Below are 15,893 nucleotides of genomic sequence, written 5' to 3'. Positions count from 1 at the left end.
GTATCGAGTGTAAATGTAGCAGTATATCGGGCCGAGAACTTTTTTTATCATACCTCGTATATTAATTTAAAACTAGTTAAGATTTGTGTCAATTAGCTCTATTGTGATACGCCCTTTATACCCTCTAATTGTATATATAATACAGTGACATCTGAATCAATATATTTTATAATCATCTCTAAAATATGAGACATTATACAAGAATGTCGTCTGCCCGTTCTGTAATAAACTCTTGACGTTATATAATTTTATACAGGCTCGTTATAAAACAGTACAATAATAGCAAATTGCCCTAAAGAATTTCGCATAAGACTCATAATTAGTGTGTATAAGATATTTTTGTAAACTTTTGACCATGTCGTCGTCAATATATCCGAAATGCCATTTGAGCCGTGTCACGACAAAACCAACATAATGGGTTTGCGACCAGCATGGATCCAGACCAGCCTGCGCATCCGCGCAGTCTGATCAGGATCCATGCTGTTCGCTTACCAACTCTATTACAAGAAGAGTACAATATTTTGCATTTAATGTGGATACTTTACCCCATATGACGGACACTTTAACCATATAAAAGTTTGCCACGTTTTATAACTTGTTTGCACTGATCTTTTATATACATTATAGCACATTGTAATCAGTGTTTAGCAACATTACGTATTCATTCGTCAGTCTTCTCTTTGACTGAAAATGTTAATGTATATATTAATAAAAGGATAATTATGTTGTAAAAGCTTTCTGAGGACATGTTTTTTGCTTCTCACACAATAGGACTTGATAGTAGCAAAATAAATGGCCATAGAAAGCTATAACAGCACATTAGTCCGTATTGTATAAGCGTGTTTCAAAATACATTCAGAATCAAATAATAAACCGTGAACAAATAGCTCTTTATCATATACACATGTATAACCCACACAATATACGAGGATTGATAAAACAATTATTGGTCCGATGTACTTCGGTAGTGATTGCATTTGGAAACCCGTTGAACATATCAAAACAAGGCAATGTCAAAACCCAAGTTAACCATTTTAGGGGGGTTTGACATTATCGGAAGATAGACAACATGATAGATAATTATGCCCTGACTATCCAAAAAAATTTAAGCCATCATCTCCCTGCTGATGGCAATCCTTTAAATTTCTTCGAAGGGGGTGAGCCAGGGTTTTTCCACTTACATGTCCCTTTTTTTTGATTCTGGATCGAAGTGATGGACCCATTTTTCATCCTGAGTTACGATCCGGTAGATAAAATCAGGTTCATCCTCGTAGCGAGACAAAAGATATCTTGAAATATCAAGCCTGGTCCGTTTCTGGTCGTCTGTCAACTGTCTGGGGATCCATCTAGCGGAAACCTACGATATGCCATAGACATCAGTCAGAATTGCCTGAACTGAACTAAAGATTATACCCACTTCCCTAGCAATGCTTCGCAGGTCTCGCCTTCTGTCGTACATGACCAGAACGTACAAAGCTTTGGCAGTGTCATCGTTGGTTGCCTCTTTTGGCCGCCTAGGCCGCTCATCATCTCCAATGCTCTCCCTACCCCTCCTAAATTCAACAGCCCATTTTTTCACAGTGCTATAGGAAGGAGACTCCTTCCCAAGTGTATCCATAAAGTCTTCATTGATTTCCTTGTGGGACATCCCTTTCTTACACAGGTACTTAATGACGGCTCTCACGGTGATAGGGCGATTACCACAACTTTTCCGCGCAACGTCAAAATATCATCCTTCTGACCGAGACACCGTATATTTCTGGACAAAATATTAATGGCGGGATAAACAAATTCCAGGTAATAGCTTACAAAATATCTTACTGCTGGACATTGCAAAATTAATCCAATTGTTTAAGTATTCCATCGAATTTTTGAGACAATTTATTGTTAATCTAGCACAATACAGTTCACCAAAAAACACATACTTCGAAGAAATAGTGTTTACAAAAGATCGTGTGTACCTCAACATGACTCGTACTTGTCACAAAAGCATGTGTTATAACGACGATGTCTTTGTTCTATGACCTAACGAGCTCGTATATTTATTATGGTTAACCCTAAGTTCAAGTTCCATACAAAATTGTGTGTTTCTATCGTAAATTTCAGGGAATATTTGTTGAAAAAAGGCCTACTGACCCGAATATTGGAGCACCGTACAACACTGAATTCAAACACCGCATTCTTTTTCCGTTAGACCGATAAATACTGGAACCGTCTTCTTTTGAATTATACAATCTTCTTACAAATATGTTTTATAATAACTTTTATTTGATGAAAGTTTGATGAAAGATTGTTTACTTGCTGTTATGTTATGTTGCTGTTATATCATACGTTATGTTATGGAAAATTTCTGAAGGTCTGATCTGTGTTAATACTACCAGTTAGATAAGTGCAATGGTATCTATATATAGATAAGGATGTCTTTTCCTTTTCGAACTTGTTCAAACTGATAAACCCCACATGGAAAGATTGAAGTTCTTGGCAGACTATACCATCTAACAACATCGAGAAACAAAAGGAATGAACTATTTGTTAATGGGAATTTCTTATTGCATACTAATTTGATAAAGTTGCAAAAGTCATAACACAAATTTTCATGGTGTAGTTTTTGCAGGAACCCGGGCAATATTTCCATAATCTCTTCAGTCATCGTCTCCAATGTGCTTTTTTTAAAAACAATCTTTGGCGAAAGTTTGACTTCATTTTCTTTTTCTTATGTGCTGCGTTACGCATATCGTCCTGAAATACAGGGAGGCGCTGATCCATTGGCGTACTGCTGATATCAGAAGACTTAGTTGGGCGCTCTCCAGTTGCTGCAGTATCTGCAGCTTTGCCAATTTCGCACGTTGTTTTGGCTTGTTCAGACATAGGTTTGAACGTCTTCTTTTTCTGAAAGCAAACATTAATATCAAAAATCAACGGTGCTAAAAAGACAGAAAAATGCGGTGATTTTAAGGAGGAATAATGCGGTGCCCTAATCTTATGATTGACAAAGTTGTGCGGTGCCTTAAAATACACACATGGAAACATAAAAATCATACCAAATATACAAAAAACGGGTTATTTATGTATTGTAACTTGTTTCATACGACAATAATGTACATATTTATATTGTATTTTGACCAGTTATATGAACTGAACGGACAAGAAATACGTTATATTTTCGTAATCAAAGCAAGATTTTTTTTCAGTATGCCCTAAATGTTTTCACTATCCTGACTTAATTAATTAAGCATTTTGCATGTAGTAAAGATAAATAAGTTTCAAATTAAATGGCACATTCGATGAAAAAGAAAAAAATAATGATTTTACCTTGTTTTGAGCAAATTATATGCTGTTTTCGTCTCGGTTACAGGCTTGCTGTCCATTTTGTACCACAGAAATATACGGTGTCTCGGACAGAAGTAAGATATTTTGACGTTGCGCGGAAAAGTTTCGGTAATCGCCCTATCACCGTGGCTCTGAATGGTCTAAATGACACACCCTCTACTGATCAAAGTGTGTTTTATGTTACTTGTTTGTTTGTTTATTTGGGTTTTACGTCACACCGACACATTTTAGGTCATATGGCGACGTTCCAGCTTTACTGGTGGAGGAAGACCTCAGGTGCCCCTCCGTGCATTATTTCAGGCACAAGCGGGCACCTGAGTAGAACCACCGACGTTCCGTTAGCTTGCTGGATAGCTTCCTCACATGAAAAGATTCGAACCCACAGCGGTGAGGGCAAGTGGTTTGAAAGTCAACGACCTTAACCAATCGGCCACGGACGCCCCTTATGTTACTTAATTTGTGTAAAAAACCGCGTGTAACTCGGTCAGTTATCTTCAATAAGGTATCATTATCGACGTATCGAGTGTAAATGTAGCAGTATATCGGGCCGAGAACTTTTTTTATCATACCTCGTATATTAATTTAAAACTAGTTAAGATTTTGTGTCAATTAGCTCTATTGTGATACGCCCTTTATACCCTCTAATTGTATATATATAATACAGTGACATCTGAATCAATATATTTTATAATCATCTCTAAAATATGAGACATTATACAAGAATGTCGTCTGCCCGTTCTGTAATAAACTCTTGACGTTATATAATTTTATACAGGCTCGTTATAAAACAGTACAATAATAGCAAATTGCCCTAAAGAATTTCGCATAAGACTCATAATTAGTGTGTATAAGATATTTTTGTAAAACTTTTGACCATGTCGTCGTCAATATATCCGAAATGCCATTTGAGCCGTGTCACGACAAAACCAACATAATGGGTTTGCGACCAGCATGGATCCAGACCAGCCTGCGCATCCGCGCAGTCTGATCAGGATCCATGCTGTTCGCTTACCAACTCTATTACAAGAAGAGAAACTGATAGCGAACAGCATGGATCCTGATCAGACTGCGCGGATGCGCAGGCTGGTCTGGATCCATGCTGGTCGCAAACCCATTATGTTGATTTTGTCATGACACGGCTCATTTAATGTTTGATGTCTCCAGACGACGAAGTATGTCAAATATGTTGTATTGTTCTGACATGTGTTTGTTACGTTCTTGATATTTCTGAAAAAAATAGAGAAAAACAGACTCCCTAAAGAAAGTCCAACACAACAAAATTGAAAATGTTGCAGGCTCGGTTTGATTGAGCCTGTTCATGGACGGTACTGGAAAGTGCAAGTTACCGTCCACGCCTCATAGCACCGGCTTAAGCAGTATTTAACATTTAACACGAAAATGGTGAAATTTTTGAATTTAGAAACATCTGCAGATGTGTTCATACGGCGGTTATCATGGAACCTTCAATGTGACACAGTAGTGCCATTCCATGAAAAGCGGTGTGACATAAAATGTTTTGATTGCAATATAATTCATTTCTGAGTATATTTTTTTTACAATCTATTGCATATCTCTAAAATGTTTAAGCGAAGACATATTGAATGTTGCAGCCAACAATAGGCATGGGAACAATGTCGTTTCTTTTCATTTTTTTCAGTATGAAAAATTCAAAGCACTTATAATGTTGAGCGGCACCTTTTCATACACAGATATAAAACACGACAAAACCAACGTAATGCGTTTGCGACCAGCATGGATTTAGACCAGCCTGCGCATCCACGCAGTCTGATCAGGATCCATGCTGTTCGCTTACCAACCATATTACACGTAGAGAAACTGATGTCGAAATGCATGGATCCTGATCAGACTGCGCGGATGCGCAGGCTGGTCTGGATCCATGCTGGTCGCAAACGCACTATGTTGGTTTTGTCATGACGTGGCTCATATATAAATTGTCTTCTAATTTATAACATTATAATAATCGTAATACAATTATCGAATTATTAACATTTTATTTTATTATATGATCATAATATAGCTGCAATCTCATTGGTCCAAACAGTAGTCAACAGAACTTTTTATAAAATCATATTCACTGGGTGTAATATCATATTCACTGACTGAATTGGATTTTCCCAGTCTAGAAATAGATTGAAACTCATATTCAATGATCATACACCGTAGACTGTTAATTACGCGTGTTAATTAAAAAAATAATTGTTGCTTTTTGTTCTTTATGGCATACTTCTCGATTAAAATATCATTACTTTACTATTTTACTCAAAGGCTACAGCGCAATGATGAGTATTAACTGAATTATTTTTGTATACGCAACGTTTGCGTAGCCGTTGCACGCCTAACACGTGCATCTTTTTCCCGCTTCAACGAGGCAAAATTTGTACATGTACTTTTGGTTGTACTTTTTGTGATTTTATATTTCTTAGCCTATTCATATAATAAAACAATTATTGACTAGTGAACCATTGAATATGATGTGATATTCACCGGCAGAAAGTCATATTGACCTCGGCTATCGCCTCGGTCAATATGTCATCTGCCGGTGAATATCACATCATATTCAATGGCTCACTAGTCAATAATTATATATTATAGACTACAATCTAATATATAACATTATATGATAAGCTAATTAATATCATATTCAATAATTTTATCAATATCATTATGGGCCTAATGCATCTAATAATAATTCAATTTATAGCATTGTTATATATGTAAATTTACCTGTATTTGTTATATAGAAATATGTTACAAAAACATCACCTTTTTATAACAATATGAAACATATACAATCTACACATAAGTCATGAAAATTATTGGATAAATGAAAGGTGAGCTCTCGTAAGTAACAAATAACCTACACTATGGCAGATTATTAAGCTAGATTCGCAGATATCGCCACCATAGACTCATAAGTCGTCTGCAAAGCAAAATGTCGTCCGGATTAAATTTTACTAATTCGTCTTTAATTTCGACGGGTTCCCGTATCACTTGGGACAAAGCCCTTGTTGCGCTTCTTCTGTACGCAATTACGCTCGTAACAATTATTGGAAACGTGTTTGTGTTGATTGCCGTAAAAATGAATAAAAAGTTGCAGACGACTTTTAATTATTATATAGTAAATTTGGCGATTACTGACGTAGCTGTTGCCGTGACTGCGATGAGTTTTATGGCTACACATACTGTCCTAGGGTACTGGCCTTTTGGAGAAGCTCTCTGCGCAGTTTGGATTTTCTTTGACTATGGTAAGAACAGAATGTTCTTTAATAATTATAATAGTAATTACATAAATTATATACATGTTTATACATTTTTAATACCTTTTTAAGGACACCTACTTAATACAAATAATGCAGCATATAATTAATTGTATTGACATTGAATTGCATTTGCGTACGTAACTCTTTACTTTGCATATGTAAAGGAATTTGCAAATAAATTTAGTAAATGATAAAATAGTCAAAATATGTTGCCTGAAGAGATTAAATTATGGCAAAAATGAACAACAGAAAAAATATATATAATAAATACGTCACTATCAAAGGAAATAAATAACAAACTACATGTATAAATACTTTAACTCACTTTACACTTAAACGTTTTTAACAAGTGCATATCATTTTAAAAAAATTTCAAGTTTAAATATTTAAAATTTTTTTGATCAATTTGCATCATTTGCTTAATAATATTGACCAAAAGTAAATAAAGAAAAAATTTAAAAAAGTATTTTTATGCAAATTAAGATAACACAGTTTTAAAGGGACTCCACTGAGGTTTTTTTTGACATGATGGGACTGAAAACATGTTTTCAAAACAAATGTACTTTTTGATGAAGGTTAAGACCACTGATCTTGTACAAAATTTCAGATCATTCGCGCACTTCGTTTTTCTAGAATCATTATTCAAATTGTAAAAAAAAATACCCAGAATGAGAAGCGTTATATCAAACGCATACAAATACGATTTTCATTTTTTTTCAAAGTATATTTCTTTACTAATTGCATATATTTCTGTTTAAGTGCCCCAGCTCATTTATGTAAGAAATTCAAATGTTATACTTTTAGGCTTTTAAACCTCAGTGGAGTCCCTTTAAATAGTTTTTTCTTTCTCAGTATAAGATTCGAGATGGAAATCTGATGTATCTATTGCATATCTTTCGAATAACCACACCATTCTTTTTTAGTTATCTTCTTTTGAAAAGCTCACTTTCAGGAACGGATAATTAAAAAATGAGGAACGTGGCCCAAGTTGTTTTATTTTCATAAATTTGTTTCAATAAATAATTTTTATTTAACAATACAAAATTAAAAATACATGTTTACGGTTTCCTGAATAACTAATTTAAAATTAAAAATTATTCTGCAAATGACCGACTACTATTCCTTCTTTATTTCTGAATTACATGTGAGAGACCAATAAGCATTAGACTTAAAGATCCTGTATGTTTTGTGATTGATATTGTTACTGTGTGTATACCACACTTGCAGCAAATTATATATGTATATAATCATGCAAATAAAACAATTTTCAAACATCAAAGAATATGTAAAATGTGTACTGCAAATATTTGTGCACATTATATCTAATCAATAAATTACATGCATTCATTTCTTATCGGAAAACTTGACTTAGAATTTATAGAAAAATTAAGTCTTAATTACCTCCCTTTATTTACATGAAATGTTAAATTGGGTAATATTTTTATAAATAATGCTTATTTGAAATTACAATATTGACAAATGTTAATTTGAGCATCATATTTATGAAATAAACCATGAAAAGATTGTGTTACAGGATCTTAAATGTCCGAGATCCACTGTTGTGGGATATCTTACTAGTTAAGATTTTAATTTCAATTAAATAATAACGTGTAACTTAATGCGTTAATAAAAACAACTAAAGTGTAAAAATAACTAGAAACCTCACGCATTGTTATGATATGTTACGGTAAAATTACACGGCTTTATGTTTACAGAAGTATGCCACCATAAATTTACAACTTATCATTGACAATTATTGAACAAGTCACGGACTTTCGTGGAATCTTTTCACGGCAATAATTAAATGCAGTCTCTAACAGCCAAACATCAATTAAGACTAATGAATCGATAAATCTTAAATAACGTTGTATGAGGTACAAAAATCTCATACCAGCAACTACTGTCTTCAATTACTTAATGTGTCTTTTTGTACCGAGATGTAATTAAGGGGGTTGTACGGGGTGATTTTCATAGATAAATGACGTTGTACGGGGCGATGTTTGTAGCTAAATGACGTTGTACGGGGTGACGTTTTTTCTTACATGTCAAACAAGTTTATCTACTGTTTACCCCGGTGCTAGAAAAACCTGTCTTACATCCCCATTTTAGAAAAGTCGCGTGTTTTTAAATGACGTCAATCCCACTTGTCTTTTATGAATAAATTTTCGTTCTTAGGATCGATGACGTCATTGTGGTGTTATGAATGAAGTTGTAATTCCATACGCTATTATAAGAAAGAAGTGCGAAATGAAAATATTAGTTTTCGTATTTTCTTTTCGAAATAACATTAATTTGTCACATGCAAGAAAAAGAAGAATCACACACCTGTTGTAACAGACACGACCATCTCGCTGTCTGGTAACTGCGGAAATTCGGCAGAGCTTCGTTACCGCCGTAAAAGGTACCCTCGAGCTTAAATATTCCAGTCTGTACAGGCCCTGAATGAGTATTGTCCAAGGTGTACAGGCCCTGAATGAGTATTGTTCAAGGTGTACAGGCCCTGAATGAGTATTGTTCAAGGGATACAGGCCCTGAATGAGTATTGTCCAAGGTGTACAGGCCCTGAATGAGTATTGTCCAAGGTGTACAGGCCCTGAATGAGTATTGTTCAAGGGATACAGGCCATAAATAAGTATTGTTCAAGGGATACAGGCCATGAATAAGTAGTGTCCAAGGGGTAGAGGCCATGAATAAGTATTGTTCAAGGGATACATGTATGCCATGAATAAGTATTGTTCAAGGGATACAGGTCATGAATAAGTATTGCCCAAGGGGTACAGGCCCTGAATGAGTATTGTTCAAGGGGCACAGGCCCTGAATAAATATTGTCCAAGGGGTACTGGCCCGTAGTGAGTATTTGTCCAAGGGGTACTGGCCCTGAATGAAAATTTTCCAAGGGTTATTGGCCCTGAATGAGTATTATCCCGTGGGTACTGGCCACGAATGGGTATTTTTCAAGGGGAACTGGCCATTGATAAGTAATGTCCCATGGGTACTGGACCTGAATGATCTCCTATAAATACTGGCTCTGAATGAGTAATGTCCTAGGGGTTGAAATTGCCGATTATTTACTTGAACCTACCGACTCTGCTCTTTCGTTTATTAACCTCTTAATATTGTACACGAAAAAACACGTCAATATGTCTAATGGATCGCGTGTGTTTTTGTTCAGATTATATTGCGACTGAATACGTTCATTCCGGTAGCATCCTGTGATGTCATTTGGTAGTAATTTGTTTTTCACTTCTTTCCGTTGCTAATATTAAAAGGCATGCAAAAGCTGATCAGATCGTTAAGTAAAAATGTACAACAGGTAAATTCCTTTTGCAGTTAACATGTTGAATCAATAATATGTATTCATTCTATGAAGACATTGGCATATGTAGAAATGACAATTGACAAAATGCATGAACAAATGATAACCGTCCTTTGAATTTCAAATACATTTGGTTTAAACATATTTATTCGATATATTATCATTATGTATGATGGACAGTATTTACACAATACATTTGGGATTGAGTTGCAAGTTATTAAAGATTTTAAAAATTATTTTCCAAAACGTTTCATAACGCCTTCGATCACAAGCCGCTGACGTCTTCACAAATTTGTAAATCAATGAATTTCATTACCTAACTTGCTCTTTTCTGTTGATTTGGCAACCTTCAAATTATCACCTAGATATTAGAAGAAAAAAGATAATAAATAGTTCTAAATACGGAAAAGTGGACTCGTTTATTAAAAAATTCAGCGAGTTAAGGATTGGTTAAGATAGCCAGGAGTGGATCAAAGAATTCCGGTTTACAACGAACTTTGTGAATGACGCGGCCCGAGTAGCGTGTAAGGATAAATGCGGGGAAATCTTTTCTACCCGTTGATAGGGCAAGATATTTGAAAATGGAGGTTTAAAATGGTAAATTCTAGAGAATTTTGGGGCGTTTTTATTGCATTAAGACACTCATTTTTTTATAATAAACCGAAAACATCTTTCATTAACATGTAGTTAATGCTACCCCACTTGCCCCACTGAACAAGTTTAACTAAACACATTTTTTAATAGATTCAGGATGAGCCCAGACATTTTTATTGAGACGGGCGAGTCCTCCTGAATTCAGGCCTAAAAGCAATTTTTTACATGTTGCTTAGTTGATAAATTCTGTTCGAACTTAAACGGAAACAAGGTTTCTCCAGTTTTTTTCTATCTCATAAACTTTGTTTGAACCACGTCTCACCATGTTTATTTGATTAAATGTAGATCATTACCATTACATACTACATGTAGGCATTTTCGTGAATGTCTTATTCGTGAAAATAACACATTTTGTTTGACCTTATATCTGATATCCTATATTGAATATAATGAAGGTATATAGTAATACCAATACTTTTGCTTGCTCTATTAGAAATTATGAACATTCTAGTAGATTTCAGGTTTAACATTGATTATTTTAGATTTCCGGTATAACGTCGGTGTTGATATTTACATTAAAATATTTTTAGATTTCAGGTATGACACTAGCATCGATATTTACATTGATTCTTTTAGATTTCAGGTATAACGTCGGTGTTGATATTTACATTTAAATATTTTTAGATTTCAGGTATGACACTAGCATCGATATTTACATTGATTCTTTTAGATTTCAGGTATGACACAGGCATCGATATATACATTGATTCTTTTAGATTTCAGGTATGGCATTTGCGTTGATTTTTACATACATTGCATATTCTTTTAGATTTCAGGCATGGCCTTTGCGTTGGAAGTAACATTGATTCTTTATGATTTCAGGTATGTCATTCACGTAGGCATTTACATTGATTCTTTTAGATTTCAGATATAACATTTGCGTCGGTATTTTCATTGTTACTTTAGATTATAGACATGGTAGTTGTTTCGGTATTTGTGCATCAGTTCTTTTATACATAAGATACAAGATGTGTCACTATTTACATTGATTTCTTTTAGATTTCAGGTATGACATTTGCGTCGGTATTTTCATTGATACTTTAGATTTTAGACATGTCAGTCCTGTCGGTATTTGTGCTTCTGTTCTTATGTAATATAAGATATGAGATTTGCATCAGTCTTTACATTGATTCTAATATGATTTCAGGTATGACATTCGTCTCAGTATTTACATTGATTCTTATATCAGTGGACAGATTTTGGAGCGTCAAATGGAGTGTTCATTATAGAACGTATCACACAAAACGAAAATGCATCATCTCTATTGTTTTTGTGTGGTAAGATATGACACACTTTGTATTTCATTAGTTAAATTGGCCTTTACAATTATTTCAAATATCACCGTTACACGGACTCATGGTCAATAGGTGATTTTGTCAATTATATGTTTCTAAGTGTAGAATAATAGTAATTAGAGTAGACGTTAGAGAACGGTATGAAATGGTCTACATTTTGCACTTTTTTCAAATATTGATAAAAACTAATATAATCTATCAGTTGGGTATTTTTGAAAAATGTTGATTGAAAGAAAATATATGTTGATTAAGTTTCAAGTGATATAATAAGAATATTTCTTAATGAATAATGATATTTTGTAGTAAAAAAATATTATATGCTGTATAAATATATGTAATATATCGAATCATGTTTCTCGCATTTGCCAGCATTATCAATCATGTATAATTATAATTCTTTCGTGGTTTGTTATGTCTGATGCTTAAAACTATCATCGTAATTATTTACAATCATTACAAAGTCTTTTCATTTCTTGAAATACATAAAAAGTGTAATTAAACCTTCAATATGGCGTGTAAACGAATGTTGTATACTTTGTACATTGGGCCAACTAATGGATGAAAGATTTATTGAATATAATCACACAAACGTTGCGAAACGGATTTTTTTAAAGAAAAGAAAAACGGAAACTATCAACAACACATTGTCTCTTTCAGTATATAATTCACATATCATAACTAGTATTAAAGGAATAGGGAAACAAAGTTCTAGGGAGTGCTTTATTTGCGGGTAATTAATGGACAATTGTTTATTTCAAATAATACTGCTTTAGTTTTCAATAAAGATGGTTTTGTTTGGTCCATTTTTACAATTCTTCTTCGTCTTCATATTTCAGGTTGTTTATGCTATGTCTATGGGTACCACCATGGGTATTAGATAGAGTAAGGTACAGCGAGCCGGGTACTTGTTTTTGGGATCCATCATTAAACAAGGAATTCGTGTTTATCGTTGCCATACTTGGTCACCATGGCCCGTATTGCATCATGATTTTCTGCTACGCTCACGTGTTCTTGTTCATGCATAAACGCAGAAAAATTGTAGACAGTACAATAGCAAGGTCCCAGTCATCAACCCAAGTACAAAATACACAAAGTGTTAACCAGACCAGTATTTCAAGGCCGGTACAAACACCAAGAATATTAAAAGTACAGCCTGTGAGAGCATTTTCGCCACCACCATCTACTAACAGAAGCACTGAATTTTCGAACAATCACGTAACTGTCAGCTATCTAAGAGTGCCTGAAAATGGTAATACTGTATCGTCAGACGCGCCTTCAGGGTCTGAGGACAATCGAACTATCACGGGAGCTGAAAGTCGGATGGCTCGAGACCGTAAAGTGTTTGTTACATTGACATATATAATGATTGGGTACGCGGTACTTTGGCTGCCGTTTCATATCGTTTTTGATATCAGTATCATAGACCCGACCATAGTTCCGGAGCAAGTGCTCAATATGGCCTTTTGGATGGCATATTTCAATTCAACAATTAACCCAATCTTGTATAACTTTAGCAGCGTGGAATTCAGAAAGTCGTTTAAACGGATTTTGATTCGGTGTAAATGTTGAGGTTTCCTTTACTTTAAGTATTGGTAGATCTAGTATTAGCTTTCTTTTGTTGATGATGATGATGATCAGAAGTGATCTATATGTATATAATTAAAAGGTATTATTATCAGAAAGTATATATTTTTTCATAACTTTTGTTCGACAGGTTACGAGAGTAACATAAATTATAAGGCTTATCTACCTATAATTCGTAACCATTAGAAACGTCTGTTAAGAAGATTGACAAATTCGAATAATGGTTCAGCTGATGAAATATATCAGGAGGAGATTGTAAAACTTTTCATATTCTATAAGTCATATCTGTATCTTGATTTTTACTGCACGAGTTGATTACATATAAAACAAGCACATATAAAACAAGCTAGATAGCGTTTCCTAACATATGGTGGCACAGAGAGGACATATGAAAACTTTTATTTATTATTAAGTACGCATGCGTCAGCTATTACGTGGCTTTATGGTAGTTATTACGTGCGCACGCAATAGCTTTTAAGTGCACACGCAATGGTTTTTGCATGCACACGCGATAGCTATTGCATGCGCACGTGAAAGACCACGCGATGCGTACCTACGTAGTATTATCGCGTGTGCACTTACATAATGCTTGAGCAGCACTTAATCACATATTGCGGGATCACGCAATAGATATAACATGCGCACGAAAGAAAATAGAGTGGAGTGGTGGTCTAGTGGTTAAGATATCTGCCTCTCAACCCAGGGGTCATTGGTTTGAGCCCTACTCGGGTCACGATCATGTATCAGTACTGGTTTGCTCTAGGAAGCAGACCTGGAAGTGATTAATATAAGTTGCAAGAACTTATTTCGCTATCGAGCATCAATAAATTTGTTTAAACTAAGCTATCGCATGGTCATGTTATACTATATCGCGTGCACATGTAATATCTATCGCGTTCACAGCTTTCCTAAGTCCCATTAATGGCACAGTACTTACAAATTATTGATATATCATTTTTGCGTTGATATTGCGCACGGGTATGTCGCTTTATTGGAATTTTGGAAACATCACTCTTTCAGATTTGATCTGACTTTGATCAAGATAGGAATAAATGTTTTAACGACAGCAAACAACACAAATATTCACTGTTTTAAAACTCTTAGATAGCATGTTACCGAATAACTGAAGATACTGATAATATCTTTTTACACCAAATTGTCCATTACAACTTATATACCTTCAGCACGTTTACTACCTCGTATTTAAATGGACATAGCTCGATATAGCTATTCATTATTTGTAGGGGAGGTGTTGATACTCGTATATGTACTAACTAAATATAGCAAAAGGTGCAGGCCATGATCAGACAGCACGGGCATGGCGGCTGATCTTGGTCCTCTTTCGTCGCAGAGCTAGATTCTCCTTTATGGCGGATAAAATCATTAATTGAGCCGCGTCACGACAATACCAACATAATGGGTTTGCGACCAGCATGGATCCAGACCAGTCTGCGCATCCGCGCAGTCTGATCAGGATCCATGCTGTTCGCTATCAGTTTCTCTACTTGTTATAGGGTCTGTAAGCGAACAGCATGGATCCTGATCAGACTGCGCGACTGCACAGGCTGGTCTGGATCCATGCTGGTCGCAAACCCATTATGTTGGTTTTTTTCGTGACGCGGCTCAATTTATGAACATTACGTGCTGTATAATGAAGAATATGAATGCATTTAATCAATATAAATCACCTACTTTGCAGCATTCATATCAAAGAGTTTTGTTTAGTCATAAGTCATTTTGAACAATAGTTCAGTCATTTTTAAACGACTTTTGATGTTGAATTTCTCTTGAAGGGATAACTATTCTTTTAATAGTAAATGTGATCAATAAAATTATTAGATTTAATATCACTTGATGAAAGAAATTTACGTTTCTTGTACTAATATGCCTCGTGTTCTTTACGTGATTAATATTTTTGTATTCATGTTGTTTATTAGAAGAAAACAAGAAAAAAAAACTAGAGGTTTTCATACTATGTTGTATTGTTTGTATTGATTTGCTACTTAGCCAATTCATAGCTAGATGTGTAATACAACTTACCCTTTTCGAAAAAAGTATCATGTGACAGGAAATATAACATAATTTTAATAAACTTTCAGCGTTTATACCACGTGATTTTCCAATAGCAATCATTATTTGTTAAAAGTTTATAAATTTAGCCTCGTTTTCATTTCAAGAGTCCAGAAAAATCAGTATCAAATCAGTATCTTTGCCCATATATTCTCGTGTTTATTCGAGTTCAAAAACTCGATATAAAATACATAATTAGCATGCTTTATCATCGCCAAGTTTTCATTTTTGAGTAAAAATATATATATATCAAATCCTTGTTTTAATTGAAGAAAAACAATACTAATTAATCGGACAATAATATTGTTCCTTGTTGAGTACAATATGAATTCTATTGAACTCGTACACAGCTGCTAAACCTTT

General features: G+C 34.5%; 1 protein-coding gene across 1 annotated transcript; it reads left to right on the top strand.

The window, feature by feature from the left end:
• The first annotated feature begins 6,231 nt into the window (after window positions 1-6,231).
• LOC132725145 (muscarinic acetylcholine receptor M5-like) lies at window positions 6,232-13,489 on the top strand. Its single transcript, XM_060710233.1, has 3 exons — window positions 6,232-6,596; window positions 11,729-11,858; window positions 12,713-13,489. Exons 1-3 carry the CDS (start codon window positions 6,284-6,286, stop codon window positions 13,443-13,445), a joined length of 1,176 nt encoding a protein of 391 aa, XP_060566216.1. The 5' UTR covers window positions 6,232-6,283; the 3' UTR covers window positions 13,446-13,489.
• Window positions 13,490-15,893: the final 2,404 nt, after the last annotated feature.

The sequence above is a fragment of the Ruditapes philippinarum genome, unplaced genomic scaffold, assembly GCF_026571515.1.
Source record: "Ruditapes philippinarum isolate M1 unplaced genomic scaffold, ASM2657151v2 ctg10735_1_1_1_1, whole genome shotgun sequence".
Classification (NCBI taxonomy): Eukaryota; Metazoa; Mollusca; class Bivalvia; order Venerida; family Veneridae; genus Ruditapes; species Ruditapes philippinarum.
Note: the sequence above shows the minus strand (reverse complement) of the source record. Positions and strands in the feature narration are given on the sequence as shown.